Raw genomic sequence first — 17,270 nt, forward strand, 5'->3', positions numbered from 1 at the left:
GGTACTCCAGCCAAATAAAAAAGGGCTCTTTGTTTCTTGACTTACCCAGACTGATCTTGAAGGGTAGGACTTAGCTTGTATTTTTTTTTAAGATTTTAGCCCTTTGGGGTAAGGCATGAATGATGAAGAGGCCATTTTTGGGCCCCCAGAAAGCTTCTTTGGGGCTATCCTAAATTTGATGAGGGAGCAGCCTGCCTGATGGCATGTAGGCAGGACACCTGTCTGCACCTTCTCCGACCCTAATATGGGAATGGTCCCCATGCATCAGTAGCTTTAGCTCCGGTGATGTAAAATGAAAGGGTCATTACCATCTTCTCTGTTCCACATGTATGGTGTAGCAGAAGATGCTGCCTATGCGACCTCTGATGAAGACCAGAAGCCTCACAGGTAGTCTGCCAGGTAAAGAGGATGGCACACCTTTGTAACTTCATTGGATGCACTGCTCCCATTTAAGACATGTGACCGACTGCTGTGCATATGAATGCTGCCATTGCTGTGGTTCACTTCTCTCCCTAGAATTTCTTACACCTAGAGCACTGCTAGTACACACTGACCTGGCACAAAGGGACAAAAAAGGCTATGCCAGCAGATGTAAATTGGGAGAAGAACTGTCTAAAGAAGCATCAGTCCTGGAAATGAGAAGCACCATCCGTTAGTACCTCCTGGCTGTCTACCCACATATTGAACCAGCTAAATAAGGGCCTGACTTTGGACGAGAAATGCCTTCTTACCAGAAAAGGAAGGGGAGAGAGCCTAAGGACACTTGAAGGAGGCAGAGGTGCTAGAAAAGGAATTATCCTCATTTGAACTTTAACGACAAAGTGTTTGGAGCCCCTGAGCTGACAAACATGTCAGCCAAACCAGAAGTTCAGGCACCCCTCCTAGGGAAAATCTCCACAAAGAATAAATAAGGGGTACCCTCACCAAATGGGAGTGCAATCATTCTCCTGTAAGCTCCAATCCTGCCCTCTAGTACAGGACAAAGGCAAGAAATGTCTCAACCCCAAAGTGGAGACAAGACACAGCAACAGACATCCAGAGCCCAGAATGTCTCTGGCCAGTAAACTAATTAGGTATCAGGTCATCCTCACAGAGAACCACTCCCTCTTAAACATAAGCTGAAACCTTCCTGCAGCTTTGAACTCCTACTGCTAGACCCCAGACAGAGGCTGACAAGATTTTGGGCACCAGCTAATTTAGCAGTTTTACTTCCCATCCCTACACTCAGAAGTGTGGTGCCCTTGGGTTGGGAAGTTACTTTGTACTGAAACTCCTGGATTGTAACTTGAGCTTAGCACTGTTCAGTTACAAGTACAGTTCAGAAACACCGTCACTCTGTCATAACATTGATCTGAAGATTCTACAGCTCCTGAAAATAGTTTAATAGACAGAAATGCTTATTTTTCACTTTAGTAGCTCAATAAAGGTTCATTTTAGTTCATATAAAATGTTTATTTTATTCATTCATTGATGGGTTCCTGAAGATTACTGCACAAAGCTGGCGGCTTTCAGCCATTTAATTGTTTTTTCCTCCAAATAAGGACTTAAATCTACATGAAGTGAGATGATGATGCACAGATGATCAGGGCCCTCATGGTGCTGGGATGGGAGAGGACTGTACTGGACCTGTCATTACCATCAGGCTGTGATCTGTAAGGATGTACTCTTGCACCTGAAAAGCCAGTTCCCGCAGTACATCATACAACCTTCTGACATCAAAAGCTTGGTCTGGTAGCCCTGGTGTTACAGTACTAATGTTCCCTCTACATTCTGGACCACATAACCTTGCTGGTCTTGGGGTAAGGCTTGTTCCCAAGTGCAAACACAAACTATAGGCCAGAACACTTGAGGGATCACTCCACAGGAGCAGTCTAGTTACAAGAGAGCTTTGTTCAGCTAGAGGCTCAGTGGTGTTGACACATCTCTGTGGGGTTCTTTCATCTGCTAAGGTGTATTATGGGTAGAAGCCTGACCCCCTTGATGAGGAGAAGCTTGTATGAGGGATGGACTTAAGATTAAGAAGGGGTGATTAAAACTAATGTCTGCCCTTTATATCTTGTGCTTCAGTAATGGATTGGGAATGTAGATGGACGTCCTGCTAGTCTGTGTACTGTGCTCTCTTAAATACCACCATTATGTACTAAATTAGATCAGCTTGAAGTTTCTCTGTCCTGCAGCTTATGGCGGAAAGGGTTGAAATACTGGCAGTTGTGGCAGTGCATTGTGTTATACACTTCTTTTTTTTTCCCTGAGCCCCTCTCCCATGTCAGCCAAACATCAGCCCCCTCTCAATGATCTGAGCTCATTCAAGGGATGACCAGTGGTGGTCTCGTCCAGACAGCCATGTAAGGAGCTTGAATTATCCCTTCGCACCCAATGAAAACACAGCCCTGGTCTCTGTGGCCCAAGGGTCTGGTTTCACCCACCTCTAGATTATGGTCACCCACTTTCAAAGGCAGATCCTAATTATCTAAATTGCGGTAACTATTAGAATGCCATATTACATTGTGGGAATGGAGGAAATTTTTTCATAATTAATCTAGCCCCTTCCCCTTGTGGATCTGTCTTGTTAGGTACAGACAATACAAACCATGTGATATGTGTATGCGTTTTCCCATTCACTGACTGATTTCTGGTTACCTTATTGTACATTGCCTAGTGCACACCAGGTTGATGTGGCAAGATTGTTGCACTGGGGATTGTGCAAACATTGTGGTATTGAAGTGACTGAAAAACAGTGGAAACATGATCCACAACGCATCATAGAAAATGATAAAGCTTACATCATATGGGATCATCCATTACCAACAGTTCAAAAGATAGATGCTAGAAAACCAGACAATAATGATCCATGAAAAGAAGACAAAAGTAGCATTGATCATTGAAATCACCACACCCAGTGACTACAGTGTCTTGTGTACAGAGAGAGAGACAAAGTCATAAAATATCCGGATTTGCAGGCAGAAATGAGAGCAATGTGGAAGAAAAATACCCAGACAGTCCCAGTAGTAGTAGTAGGAGCAATTGGTCTTATAAAAAAGAATGTACAGTCATAAATATGTTACCAATACATGTAACTCCATACAAATTGCAAAAGGGGGCATTACTGGGCACATTGCGGGTGCTGTGAAGAGCACTTCTGGCTGACATCAAAAGACTGAAACAATACTATTTTCATGAACTTTAATTGTACTTTGACTTAGGAATGAGGTCCATTCCTGTCATGGTATTAGAAACCCAAAAGATTTGGAGAAATTAAAAAAGATAGAGACTGTGACCCTTTACGCTACTGCACCAAGCTCCAGCCTCAGCAAACGATCTGTACAATAGGTATATCCACGTCTCCCCAAGATGGGTGAGTTGGCAGTGGCTACTAATTCTCAGTTCCTCTCACTGGCCTCTCCAGTACCTGGGATGCTGAAGTCAGTCGTATATTGCTGTTTGCCACAAAGCTGGCTATGTTATTCTTTTCTACCAGGCAGTGCAGGTAATGGTGATGTAGGTTTTGCTTAAGACCGTGTGGCAAAATTTACACTTTGAAATTGAAAATATAAGTTTTCTAAACGGTGAACATGGGAACTTTTCCATGGCAAATGTCAAGATGAAGATCCAAACAGTGTAAGCAGTTCCTTCAAGAGAACTTTGGCGGGAGGGGGGTTTGGGGGGCAGGTGGCTACACACACTTTCCCACATTAGGTAATTATGTCAGCTTGCACTGTTGTGTAGTGAGCGTAACTCTGAATGTTGGAGATTCAAAGGAAAAACAACCAAACTAATAGGAGCAGAGGAAGTATATCCTATTCAAAAGTCCACCAAGGAGGACCCCCAATATTAAATTTTGACTAACGTCCTGGATGCGATTTCCAAAGCTGATCAAACTCCTTGCAAATTATCCAAAATCTTTTGCTTGAACTCCTTACACTGGAGAGTTGAAGGTAGCCAGCTCTATGGAGGCAGTCTTAAACAGTGTGTCTGTAGCATCAAAATTACACCTAAAAATTTGAAATCCAGCTCTGGATGTCAGAATCAAAAGCTTCACTATGGTGAATTGTTCCAGAAAAATCTGTCAGAAAAGCAACCAATCCTATGAGCTAATCAAACAAGAAAGAAGGGAAAACTGAGGAGTGTCGATCAGTTTTGACTACAGGGGGAGAGGACTTTCCATCCACTCTGCCTGTTTTGCTGCCTCACTCTTCCTCTGCTTCTGCACTATGTCTGCTTAATTCCAAATGCCCTTTTTCTATAGAAAGGCCACTGCTTGGTCAGGTAATTTCTATTTTATGTAAGAATAAGAGGGTTAATATTTTATTTGCTGATTCCACAGTTTTACTCTTCTCCCGAGGAACTTGAACTCTTGCAAAGGTTTCCCGTGCAGCAAGTTCTTGTCTAAGGGCACATCCAACAGCTGCCTTTTAACATCCTCTGGTAAAGGCTGCAGTCTGAGCCAGGCATACGTCCTTAATACTGTCATGGCAACTGCCACCCTGATACACGTGTCGTCTGCATCATACCTTCTTCTTATTGAATGACTGACTGCTCTAACTGCGGTCTAGACTTGCTTTGATGTCCCAGATAAGATTATTAAAATGGCAGCTACCATGTCCTCAGTCTGCTTAAGGCTCTCACCCTGTCACTTATCTGTAAGCATCTGTCAGAAAAATGCTTGAATTGTAAGAGTGAATGAGGTATTTTTTTTCTGAAGCAGTCCAAGAGTCTGTTCTCCTGATTGTCCAGGAGTATATTTTAAGCTTGAAGCTAACATAAACTCTCTGGTGGCTTTCAAGAAAACCACCACCACTTGGGTCTGTCACAGTTTTCTTTATTCAAGTGTTTACAGTCTTAACGGTCCCTACAGCATCTGCCTGGCTTTTTGGGGAGCAGGTGGCTGTGAGTCTTTGTCTAGGGATGTTGATTCAAAGGTGTCCTTAAATTCAGGAATGCTGGATGGTACTGCTACTGCCTTGGTTCTCTCCATGCATATTATTTTGTTTGTATTTTTCAACCTGTCTGCTATATTCTCCAGGTTTTTAAACCATATAGCACTAAGTGCTGCCAACTGAATATGGCTACTGTACTTTGTTACTTCGATCCTTGTCTGATTCCCCTTGTAGGAAACGGAGATGAAATAGGTCTGCTTATTTTCATGCAGAAGGAACATCTTGTCAGCTAATTGTCTATTCAGGTTGAACTGCAAGTATTCTCGTACGTGAAAAGCAGCATACTGGAAATGACATTATAGTATGCAATCAAATGCTTTGGCCAGGTGCAAAAAATAATAGCAGTCAGAAGTGAGTTATGTATGAAATCATTTTCAGGACTGTCATAGTTCAGCAGGTTAGTGGCACATGGTCTGCGGCTTGCTGGAATAGACCTGACTAAAGTGCATTCAGATGCTTTCCCTGAAATATCATATAAGGCTAATTGATTTATTGTGAGACAAACATCCAAAGTTACTCCACCTTTGCTGGGATTATAAAAGCTTGTTTCCAACAGTATGTAGCATATACCAGGATGAAATTCTATTGAAATGGTTGTGTTAGTCCGTACGTTAGTAATTTCTGAGGAAAAGTCACTCAGTGTCTCAGGACCAGCTCTTGAGTATTTTTGAATTAAATAGTGATTTGTGTGTCCAGGCTTGTATGATATTGGGACAAATATCACTAGGCATAATAAATTCTGTGTTAGAAGAGTTTTGTTTCTGATGGAGCTCTGTGACTAGCCCCTGTGTTTACAAACCAATTTATTTAACAGTGACTCGCGGAAAAATCTCTTGGCATGCGTGAAAAATTATTGCTCTTGTAGAATGTATAGCTAGGTTCTGTTCATGTTCTTGACTTTTCTGAATCTTTGAATGCAGTATCTGACAGAATTTGTTTTCTATTTTTCATTATTTTCTTTAGACAGATAACTTTGCCACTCTGCCCAATGTTTTTTTTTTTTAAATAATAATAATGGATTTTGGAGAAAAAAAAAACTTCCAATGGCATCTTAAATCTTCTAGAAAAGAAATAGTCTCCTGTATCCAAAAATGCCGTGTGCGCCTCACAGTTTTGTTCTTCTAGTTCTAAGTTTATTGTTACTTAATCTGGTAATATTTCTGATTATAGTCTGATTTACATCTGTGCTTTGTCCATCCTCTACCATTCTATGTTACACACACACACACACACACACACACACACACACACACACACACACACACAGATTCAGAGGTGCCTAATAGAACACACCCCACATGTGTGACTCTAATGTTGATGTCTACAAGAATGTCATCCGGGAGATTTGAGGTTGTGGTGTCATAGTTTAGTGTGCATTTCTAAACTGTGTGCATGGCTGGTGTTGTGCCCCAGCTGCCTGTACTTCTTTTGATACTTTTAATGGGCGTGCACTACTGAAGCTGGGCTTCTTTTGAAAGGCTTGTCCTTTAGGATATCATTTCACGATCCACTTGTTGTGCTTATCTTCTTTTTTTCTGTTATTTGTGATCCTTCTCAAGTGTGAATACATCTGGACTTTGTTAAACAAGATGATCTAGACAAGTGTTTGATCTTTGAGTGGGTGCCTTTTTTCCACCCTCCAGCCTTCCCAGGGAGGCTGTCCTGATATCCTGTGTTTAATTCTAAATGAAAATTTCAGCTTATTGTTTAATGTATTTGCAGTTGTTTCCTTCGTGTATGACATCCTGTAGAAATGATCATATCTGTGGATCATTACAGAATACACACTTGTAACACAGATGCAGGTATGCTGTCAAGGCCCACTTGGAGTGTACCCTCAATGAGCATGGTACTTCGTAAGACATTTTTGGGAATCATTTGACTACAAAGGAATGGAATTTCCAAGTGTAAGGCTGATGTGGAGAATCCCTGTCAAAGAGCAAATATGTTGAGTGCTGATGCGTATTTTAGGCTTCCTAAAATCTTTCACATATATTGGAATGTAGACTTTTTTGCCACATGATGCAAGTTATATCAACTCCCTCCAGGTGCTTCACTCTGCAGTAAGTGTACTGAACACATAGTATCTCCAACGATTCCTGCTGCAAAAGTAAGATAGTCTCACTGCCAAGGGAAGTTCTACAGCTGAATTTCACTCCAGTTGTAAAAGCACAAAAAGGAGAAATACCTTCAGTTAAAACCAATGTAAGGCAGTTTATATCTTTTTTTTCCTCACTTTTACATCAGTGTGTTCTGTACTGTAGTGCTGAATCTGCTGAACCCCACCCATAGGCCTTATACTGCTTAAGTTGAAGATAAATTAATACTTTAACATGTTTACTTTAGCAGTGCAACAGTTCCCTGGAGGAAGTAAATAAAGTCCATAACAATAACACTAAATGTTGTGACCCAGCTGATGTACGGTTACCACCCGTCCTGTTGTCAGTGGGACACTCACGGGTTGAGCCTTGTCATCCTGTTGCCTGCACTGTCAGGCAGTGGGACTTTAAAAAGTCCCGTTTTACAATGCACACTGAATTGCTGTGGAAAAGCCGAAAACACTTTCATTTTTTCCACGGCAATGTGGTTACGTCACCCACCTGGACCTGCAGGCAAGGTATTCCCTGTTAGGTCTGGGTAGTATAAATCATGCAGCAATTGGCTGCAAGGATTGAAGGGGGGCGGGGATTGCACTCGGAAGAGCCCTACAAAGTTCGCAGCTGTAGAGCGGTGTTGTATTAGCGCTTCTACAGCTGCTAATTTGATTAAAGGACTGAGATTTTTAGCCAGCTAGTAAGCCTGATAGCCAGCCAGTCCAGCAGGTAGGGAGCCTTCTAGCTAGCCAGCCAGCCAGTCCAGCAGATAGGGAGCCTGCTAGCTAGCTAGCCAGCCAGTCCAGCAGGTAGGGAGCCTGCTAGCTAGCCAGCCAGTCCAGCAGGTAGGGAGCCTGCTAGCTAGCCAGCCAGTCCAGCAGGTAGGGAGCCTGCTAGCTAGCCAGCCAGTCCAGCAGGTAGGGAGCCTGCTTGCTAGCCAGCCAGCCAATCTAACAGGTAGGGAGCCTGCTAGCTAGCCAGCCAGCCAGTCCAACAGGCAAGGAGCCAGTCATCCAGCTGGAAGGAAGCCAGCTAGGACAGGGAAGACTGTGAGACTGGTAAGTACATAGTATTTTGTGGCTGTAGTTATTTAAAATGGGAATATTGTGCTTTATTTAAATTTAAGTTTTTAATGTTTAGAGGTAAATGGGGTGCAGTACGCAGTATCTAAACCTGTGCAGTGGTAATTTTGAGATTTCCAAGTAGTAGTTTAAAATGGGAACATTGTGCTTTATTTAAATTTAGGTTTTTAATGTTGAGGTAAATGGGGGTGCACTATGCAGTATTTACATCTGTGCAGTGATTATGTTGAGATTTTCAAGTAGTTTTTAAAGGCATAAAAACTGTGTATGTATATGTAATTATAATTGTTGCAGTTGTTGGGGTATGATTTGGAAGAGTTACTTTTTAAAGGCTGAAACGTGTGTATAGAAGTTTTGTTTATTTCTGGTGGGGGGCAGTCTTAAAGCTAAATGTAGCGTGATATATTTCTATCATTGTAGCTTTTTCAGGGTACTTTCTGTTTCCAGATAGAAAATGTTCAAGCATATTTTGCACTTTTCTGTGTGGAAATGTGTGCAATTTAATGCTGTTTACAAGAAGTTAGCATATACTAATTGGGTAATTTTTCCTGTTAGTTCTTGCAAGTCAATGTGCATGTGGTATAAGTCTACCTTTTGAGGGGGAATGTTTTTCCTGTTAGTTCTTGCATGTCAATGTGCATGTGGTGTAAGTCTGCCTTTTGAGGGGGAATGTTAATAGGTAGCGTAGTGCATTTATTATTCAGGTAGGTACATGTTGCCAACTTGCCAAAGCTGTTTCAAGATCATTTTCGTTTATAGTTGTAAATGTGTGCATTTTATTTTTTATGCTGTCTTTAATAAGGTTAAAATGTCCTGTTTTGCTTGTAATATGAATGTGGGTGTGCTGCTTTTACTTGGGCCTATTTATTGCATCATTGTGCTGGGTAAATTACTGTTAAAAGTTTATTTTTATTTCTCTTAATTGCTATGTTTTGAGGTAAAAGAGGTCCAGGGGGTCTGCCATGCATTGTAGTTTATTTTAGCTGCTCTTGCAAGAAGTACCTTTAAAAGGTAAAATGTTTACGTACTTTTTTCCTTTTTTTTTTTGTATGTGATACCGACCTCGAGGAGTCGGAGGGGTCCCCCAAGTCATCCTCTGACGATGTTTCTTTCCCCGACATTCTGGAAATATTGAAACAGAGAGGTGACTGGCCGTCCAAAGCCCCCTCCGAGGAGGAGTCGGTCTTCCTTAAGGCCTTTGGTGCTCAACCCTCTGCCTCTTGGGTGTCTCCACCCTTCGACGAGCTCTTGGAATTAATTTGTCGAAGGGTGTGGGAGAACCCTGATTCTGTGGAACCTGTACCCAGGAGACCCAATAAATTTCTATCGGCTCCCCCAGGTAAGGAGTTTTTGTCCAAAGGAGTCCTTGTAGATGCTATGATGGTGGCGGCGGCCACTCAGAAGGAAGTAGCCAAGACTTCTTCCTCTGTCCATCCTCCTAACAAGGAGTCTAGGACCATGGACCGGTATGGGAAGCATACCCTCTCGTCAGCAACCTTTACCTTACGGTCGCTGAAATACCTGTCTCATTTTACTCGGCTCCAGAGAGATCTCCTCAAGGAATTAGGAGATACTCTAGCTGGTAACGTTCCGGAGGCAGTGGCCCAGACGGTTAACGCCCAGGTGTCTACCCTCAACTCCATTGTTAACTCGTCCATGCGGCTCATTTCCTATGCAGCCGAAGGAGCGAGTAGGGCAGCAAGCTCAGGGGTCGCCCTTAGGAGGCAAGCCTGGATGCGCCTTTGTAATTTTGCGGAGGCCTTCAAGTCTTCTTTCACCGACACCCCCTTTGATGGTTCCTCTTTGTTCGGAACCAAGGTGAAAGACACCCTCACCAGGTGCGAGCAAGAGGGAAAGACTGTCTGCTGTAGGGGTCTGTTTTTCCCTCCCCTCTAGACCTTACCCCAAGGCCCAGAGAGGTGGGAAGATGTGGTTCAAGAAATCACAGAAGTTTTTTCCGGGCACACAAGATGAGCCCCCCTCCAGAGGCAGAGGAGGGGGGGTTATTCAGGGAGACGCCGCCCTAGAGGCAGGGGAGGCCCCCGCAATTCGGGAGACCGCGATTCCTTTCGTGCTTCTCCCTACCATCGTCCCTGATGGGATGCCCGACTGTGTATTTCCAGAGCCAGTCGGGGGCCTAATATCGTTATACCGGGAAGCCTGGGAAAGCATCACCCAGGACCAATGGGTATTACGAATAATTTCCGGAGGTTATGCCATCCCCTTCTCGTCAGACCCCCCTCCAATCAGGAGTCCTGGATGTTCCGCCCAGTCAAAGGGATCAGGCAGCTTCAGAAGTTTCAAAGCTGCTAGAAAAAGGAGTCATCCAGTATGTCCCCTGAGACCAGATCGGATTAGGGACTTACTCAAGATTCTTTTTGATGCCGAAAAGAACAGGGGACCTGAGACCCATTCTAGATCTCAGCCAACTAAACCACTATGTATAAAAGTCCAAGTTCCGTATGGTCACTCTTCAGTCGATTTTCCCATTGTTGCGAAAAGACATATGGATGTGCTCCATCGACCTCAAGGATGCCTACTACCATATCAAGATGGACAGAGCATCCAGGAGTCACCTATGCTTCTGGCTGGGAGCCAGTCATTTCCAGTTTTGAGCCCTGCCCTTTGGTCTCACCACAGCCCCCAGTGTGTTCACCAAGTGTTTGGCGGTGGTGACGGCTCACTTGAGATGTCAAGGATTCCAAGTGTTTCCGTATCTGGACAACTGACTCCTCACCGCCCCCACCAGGCATCTACTAATACAAACCAGGGACACTACCATCACGCTCTGCCAGCAGTTAGGCATAACACTGAACTGGGAAAATTCTGCCTTGTTGCCCTCAGTGTGTCATCTTTATAGGTGCAGAGCTGGACACCATCCAGATGCAAGACTTTCTACCGCAGGAGAGAATCACAGTCTTACTAAATCAGGTGCAAGCCCTGTTACCCCTCAGGAAAGTAAAGGCAAGATGGGTTCTTCAACTCCTGGGCACTATGGCAGCAACAATTATGTTAGTCCCTCTAGCGAGATTGCACATGAGGCTCCTTCAATGGCTCCTCTTTGCCCAATGGTCTCTCCAGAGACTCCCACTTCCCCATCAGATCTTGCTCACGGACAGATGCAAACAGGATCTCAGATGGTGGCTTTGCACCAACAATCTGGACAGGGGGAAACCCTTCGTTCCATCGCCCTTTATTGCCACAGTGACCACGGACGCCTCACGGATGGGGTGGGGGGGCATTATCTTGGCAGGACAGTCCAAGGCACGTGGCAAGATCACGAGATACATCTGCACATCAATGTCCTAGAGATGAGAGCGGTGTTACTTGCATTGCGGGCACTTCAGAGCTTTCTTCCTCTCAGGACTATTGCAGTACACTCAGACATGTCCGTTGTGTGGTATCTGAACAAGCAAGGAGGAACCAGACCATACCCCCTGTGCAGAGAGGCCATGCGAGTGTGGCAGTGGGCAGTATCTTCCCATTGGTTCCTGGTGGCAATGCACATTCCGGGGAAGTCCAACGTGATAGCAGACAGGCTAAGCAGAGCTATTCTGATGCCTTACGAGTGGTCCCTGAATCGTCTGGTTGCAGAACGAATCTTCAGCAGATGGGGTCAGCCTTGCTGAGATCTTTTTGCCAGCCCCCTCAATGCCAAATGCAGCAGCTACTTCTCGCTGATCCTCCCACAGGGGGAGTCACCCAGGGACGCTCTAGTCCACGATTGGCCCACCGGTCTGCTCTATGCTTTTCCTCCATTTCCCTTGCTATCAAGAGTGATTCAGAAAGCGCAATCCTTGGGAAGCAGAATGATCCTGATTGCCCCACACTGGCCTCGTCAAGTCTGGTTCCCCTTTCTCCATCCATACATGGTGGACCCTCCTTGGACTCTGGACCCAGTACCAGACCTACTGATACACATGTCGGGACAGTTCCAACCCTCTCTGCGGACCCTCAGGTTGACAGCCTGGCTTCTCCAATTCCGTCGCTAGTTAGGCTTCATCAGTTTTCACCTGAGGTGGTTCACATCTTATTGTCCTCTCATAAGCCCTGTACTAGGAGAATTTCTTCCAGGAAATGGAAGAGATTTTCTATCTGGGCTCTTGCCCAGGGAACTGACCAATTGCTTCCGTCTTGGAGTTCTTGTCTATGCTTTTCCAGCAGGGCTCGGCGTCCGCTACCATTAAAGTTCAATTGGCAGCGATTTCTTATTTTCATATTGCTAATGAGCCTAGTCTGATGGCCCACAGAATCTGTAAGGCTTTCCTGAAGGGCACTCTGTTACTTTGCCCTCCTGTCTCAGAACCTATTATGCCCTGGGATCTAAATTTTGTTTTGCAAGCCCTTACTTCACCACCATTTGAACCTGCTGCTACCTGTGCCTTGAAATTCTTGACCTGGAAAACGGCCTTCTTGATAGCCATCACATCAGCCAGACGCGTTTCAGAGATTCATGCTCTTTCTATCAAACCTCCATACTTGATCTTTCATAAAGACAGGGTGTCTCTTAGACCAAACCCTTCTTTTCTTCCTAAAGTGGCGTCCATATCTAATCTCAACCAATCTATTGAGCTGCCCGTGTTTTTTCCCCACTTTTCAAACAAGGCAGAATTTAAATTTCATCAACTAGATGTACACAGACAGTTAAATTTCTATCTGCACAGGACCAAAGATCTCCGAAAATCTGATCAGTTGTTTGTCTCCTTTTCGAAAAACAGAATTGGGTTCCCTGTCTCCAAGATCACCCTATCCAGATGGATATCAAATTGTATTTCTTTCGTTTATTCTTCAGAGGGGAAAGACCTACCATTTCCAGTCAAGGCTCACTCTACTAGGGCTGTATCGGCATCTACAGCCTACCACGCCAGATTGTCGATGGATGATATTTGTGCTGCAGCTACCTGGGCATCTCCTCACACCTTTGTTACTCATTACAAACTGGACGTGGTATCTAGGGGCAGGTCTTCCTTTGGTTCCACAGTACTCAGGAGTATCTTCCTTTGAGCCTCCCAGGATGTAGGTGCTAGGGACGCTGTCCCACGGGTAAGAATGTAGGCGAGATTGGACTACATAACATCAAGAAGTTATGTACTCACCATAACGTTCGATGTATGTAGTCCATCTCGCCTCACATTCTTACTTACCCTCCCACCTTCCCCCTTCATGGAAGATTTGGAGGTTAGGTCTGATTTACAGAGTTCCCTTCACCTTTAGCTTATTCTTCTTTACCTGGATGTTGTTATGCATGGAGTATGAATGAGTGTTCGCAGCAAACTAGATCTGGGGATATGGAGCAGTGCAGCATGGGATACCTGCTTAGCCCAGCTAATAGAAGACTTCAAACTAGAAAAGTTTGGCCTAGTCGGAGCCGATAGAACCCACGGGATCTCACGGGTAAGAATGTGAGGCGAGATGAACTACATACATTGAACGTTATGGTGAGTAAATAACTTCTTGTTTCCAAACATTTGATAACAGAAAGACATAAATATATAGTCACAAAATGCTGCTGTTAAGTTTTGTCACTAATGTGTTGCTAAGCAACCACAAACTGATTTTTTTGTTGAAGTTGTGTGCCAGAACACCAGTGCTGTCTTACTTTTGCTTATTTCAGAAAGTACAGTTAGCATTGTAATATCCTTCTGTTTTTTCTAGTTGAAATTGTCTGCACATCCCTCCCTGACATTTATGTAGAAAAGGTTCTACATTTCATTGCTACAGCCTTGGATACATCTCGTCACTTGGAGTTTTATCTTACCTGGGCGCAGAGACTACTGATGTTGCATGGACAGAAGCTCAAGGCAAGGTGAGTGACCTTAAATGCTAATTTCAATTCAAAGTACAGTATTTAAAGTTTGTTTTACCTCATTCTTATGTTCAATATAAGGGAAGTGTGTAGTTTGAGAACTCAGCTGTATAATTATTGATTATGTAGACATGTTATTTTACCACTGCCACATACAAACAAGAGGTAATGAGCTTCCAGTTGTATATTACAGTTGAATCCAACCCCTTCTCTTATGTTCCACTGAAAACAGGGGCTGTCAAATTCTCAAGGCCAAAACCAAGCCTTATAAAAAGGGACTTAGGCTCCTTAGTCCCATGTCCCACCATTTGTCTGGACATCGTCATACAAGTCTATGGTTCAGGATAGCCTAAAATATTTTGAAATAATTCCTTATGCAACACCTTAAGCACACATCAGCCTTTAGGTATAAAAGACATCCATCAGGAATCTTTCTCTTGGTTCCTGGATGTGAAAGGGACATCAAAATGATACCTTCAGTGTACTTGTCCATGTGGGAGTTCAGGCATCTCTTTCATTCAGACATGATTTGCCTGTTCAGTGTGTCATTCTTGAACAGATGGGTTTCACTGAAATGGTCCTTGGCTAACCACAGGAATATATGTGTGCCCTTTGCCAAGGAAGGCAGGGTAATACAATTAACAAACTATGTATTTGGTTAGGATAATGAAGGAGTTTTTTTTTCTTTTGTGGGATGTCTGTGCCTGAGCTTGTCAGACTTTTTTTCTAAAAATCATGGGCTGCTTTCTCTGCTTATTTCAGGGATTTTATTATTTAAGATATGCACTTCTGTGACCTTGTCCACCAACCCCCATCTTTACTATTAACTGCAACTTGAATGTGGGGTTTGGAAGTACATTCATTAAAGGGCTACATCAGAATAGGGTTGCCACCTTTTCAAATGCCCAAAGTAGGACATTTTTTTCAGAAATGGGAGATTTTGCAGGACAAAACATACCCATGGCCAGTGCAAAGGACAGAACATTACTTTTTTTTCCAAAATAAAAGCTTATTTTTGTAGCATTTGCATTGCTTATGCTGTTTCATATAATATTTATGTGTTTTAGATACAAAATAACTGTTTCATGCAGCTATTAAGGAAAGCTTAAAAAATATATTTTGTCTTAAAATCTCAGGACATATGCATTTTTTAGTTTTTTTTTTTTGCAGGACAGAACTCCCCAAAGAGGGACAGGTGGTGACTGTACATCAGAAAGAACCCTACATTATCCACCATGATTGTTGTTCATTGAAGAACACAGTACCAACTGATAGCTATAATGAATTCAGGTTAATTAAGAGGCACATTGTTTACCTGCAGTTCTTTGAGGGCTTCATTCAGCAAGGAAGTCATCTTCCCTCCATCTTTTGTCCTGAAAGCTACTGCTTCTGCCTTTCTGGTGGTTCCTGAATTGTGCTGAGGTGGAAAGATCTCTCTTCCTTTATATCTTTGTTCATCATTTCGTTGGGAAAAAAATTGATGGAGGGTCTGCTGTGGTTATTCACTGAAGTTGATTAGGTGAAATGGCTGAAGAAAAAAGACATATAGGAAGAGGCTACTTCAGAATTATGAATTCAGGTGCACCTTATGAGGAAGTCAGACTTTTCATGGAATAATATCCTGCTGACTCGCCTTTTAAGGACTGGAGTTGCAGGAAGTGCTTACAGAGCTAAAATTATGTTTATGCATTTCTGCTGTATTCACATATATTCAACAAGTTCTGGAAACAGAAGAAGAGAGTGAGGAAGAGCTAAAAGATGACTCTCCTCTTGGTTTCTTTTTATCTAGCAGTTGTCTACCACTATCCCTAGCCATCTCATTCTATAGTAGTTCTTTTAACTCAGAACTAAGAGCAGTTAATATCCCAACCTCAAAACCTTGCTGTTGCTTTCCTGGCTACTTAGCAAGCACAGATTGCCAGTAGTGATATGTCAGAAGCAGTTTCCTGTGCCCTTTATTTTAACAAGCCAATGTATCCTGTTCCTCTGAATTGAAGGGATGTTTTCTGCATGGGTGTTCTTATGTAAGGTGAGTATTATTTTAGATTATCTGTTATCTCTTTCTGTAACGAGCATTCATTTTCTCATACTTGCTTTATAGTATTCAGGGTTGTGGGGGTAGGGGCTATTTCTGCTTTCAGTAGACTTGACTATCATGTGCGATGTTTTTTCTCTGCCATTTCCTTTTCCTGTATGTATGCGCTCATCTTGTAAAGTTTTCCTTCTGATGCTAAAATAAGCAGTTTTTATTTTAGTAGGTTTAGTGGAACTATATTTATTAAGAGTAATAAAGTTATTTGTATTTTCTGTGTAATGAACAGTGGTCTAGTTACTTCCTGACTTGTGTCATCTGGTCCTGCCTTCTGATGATATAATAGTGGATAGACATGTTTTCTACACTCTACAGCAGATTTCAGTACAAAGTTATGGAGAATGTAGCACATCTGTTAGTCGGGAAACAGATCAGTAAATAAAGTATCACTGCACCTTAAACTACTAAATCTCATATATTTTTTTCATCTCTGTTAAACAGACTCCATGAAAAACTCTTCTTATGACATAAGGCAGCATTGACAAACAACTCCCATTTTCACAACTCCTACAGCTAACTTCCACTGTACTAAACATGTCTCTCTTCTATTGCTGCCTCACTTTGGCAATTTCTCCCAACACACCTAAAAGAAAGAGTCCCCACTATTCCATTTTCAGTGGAAAACTTAAAAGTATCTGTTAAAACAAGTCTGGTGTACCTGCTCCTCTAATGGCTTTGTCACCTAACCTCTGTGACGTTCCTTCTTCCTCTTTCTGAGATTTCTTTACTCCTTCTCTCTCTTTTTTCTCACTGACTTATGAATTTTATTGTATGTAACACAAATACTGATAATTGTTGACAGAATCTTATTTAAATGTATGCTGAAATACTTATCCTGTTATATTAACTTCAAACTTATTTTATTGTCTTGATCTGTGTAGTTAACCAATAACATTCTACATTTTGTGTATCGACTGCAGAAATATTTTCACTTGATCAGTTTTAATCAATACTTTACCTGGTAGCTAAAATAAACAAAATATAGATTATTATGACTGGGTCTCTGATCATAATCAGCTTATTATATATTTGAGACTAGATGCCAAGAAGTTCATCTCATGAGCGAAGCTGGAGAGGTGAATCTTGGCATCCATGTCAAGAATACATAATAAAAGGTTATAATCGATGTCCCAATGAAAATTCTTTGTAGGGCACAGAGCTTTATCTGCCCTATGTACTACCAGTTATAGGGAAAAAATGAAGAAAAAAGAGAAAAGTGTAGGAGATCGAAGTGTTTTACCACCTTTGAAAGTTGCTAAA

General features: G+C 42.7%; 1 protein-coding gene across 1 annotated transcript in view; it reads left to right on the forward strand.

Annotated features, from left to right (window-relative positions):
• LOC122802737 (periodic tryptophan protein 2 homolog) overlaps positions 1-17,270 on the forward strand; it is a 723,301-nt gene that overhangs the window by 597,434 nt on the left and 108,597 nt on the right. Inside the window, exon 19 of the mRNA XM_044072502.1 lies at positions 13,768-13,918. Within this exon, the coding sequence (XP_043928437.1) occupies positions 13,768-13,918 (151 nt within the window). The remainder of the gene's footprint in view (positions 1-13,767; positions 13,919-17,270) is intronic.

Source organism: Protopterus annectens, chromosome 5.part0, assembly GCF_019279795.1.
Source record: "Protopterus annectens isolate FY-2018-M chromosome 5.part0, PAN1.0, whole genome shotgun sequence".
In the NCBI taxonomy this organism is placed as follows: Eukaryota; Metazoa; Chordata; order Ceratodontiformes; family Protopteridae; genus Protopterus; species Protopterus annectens.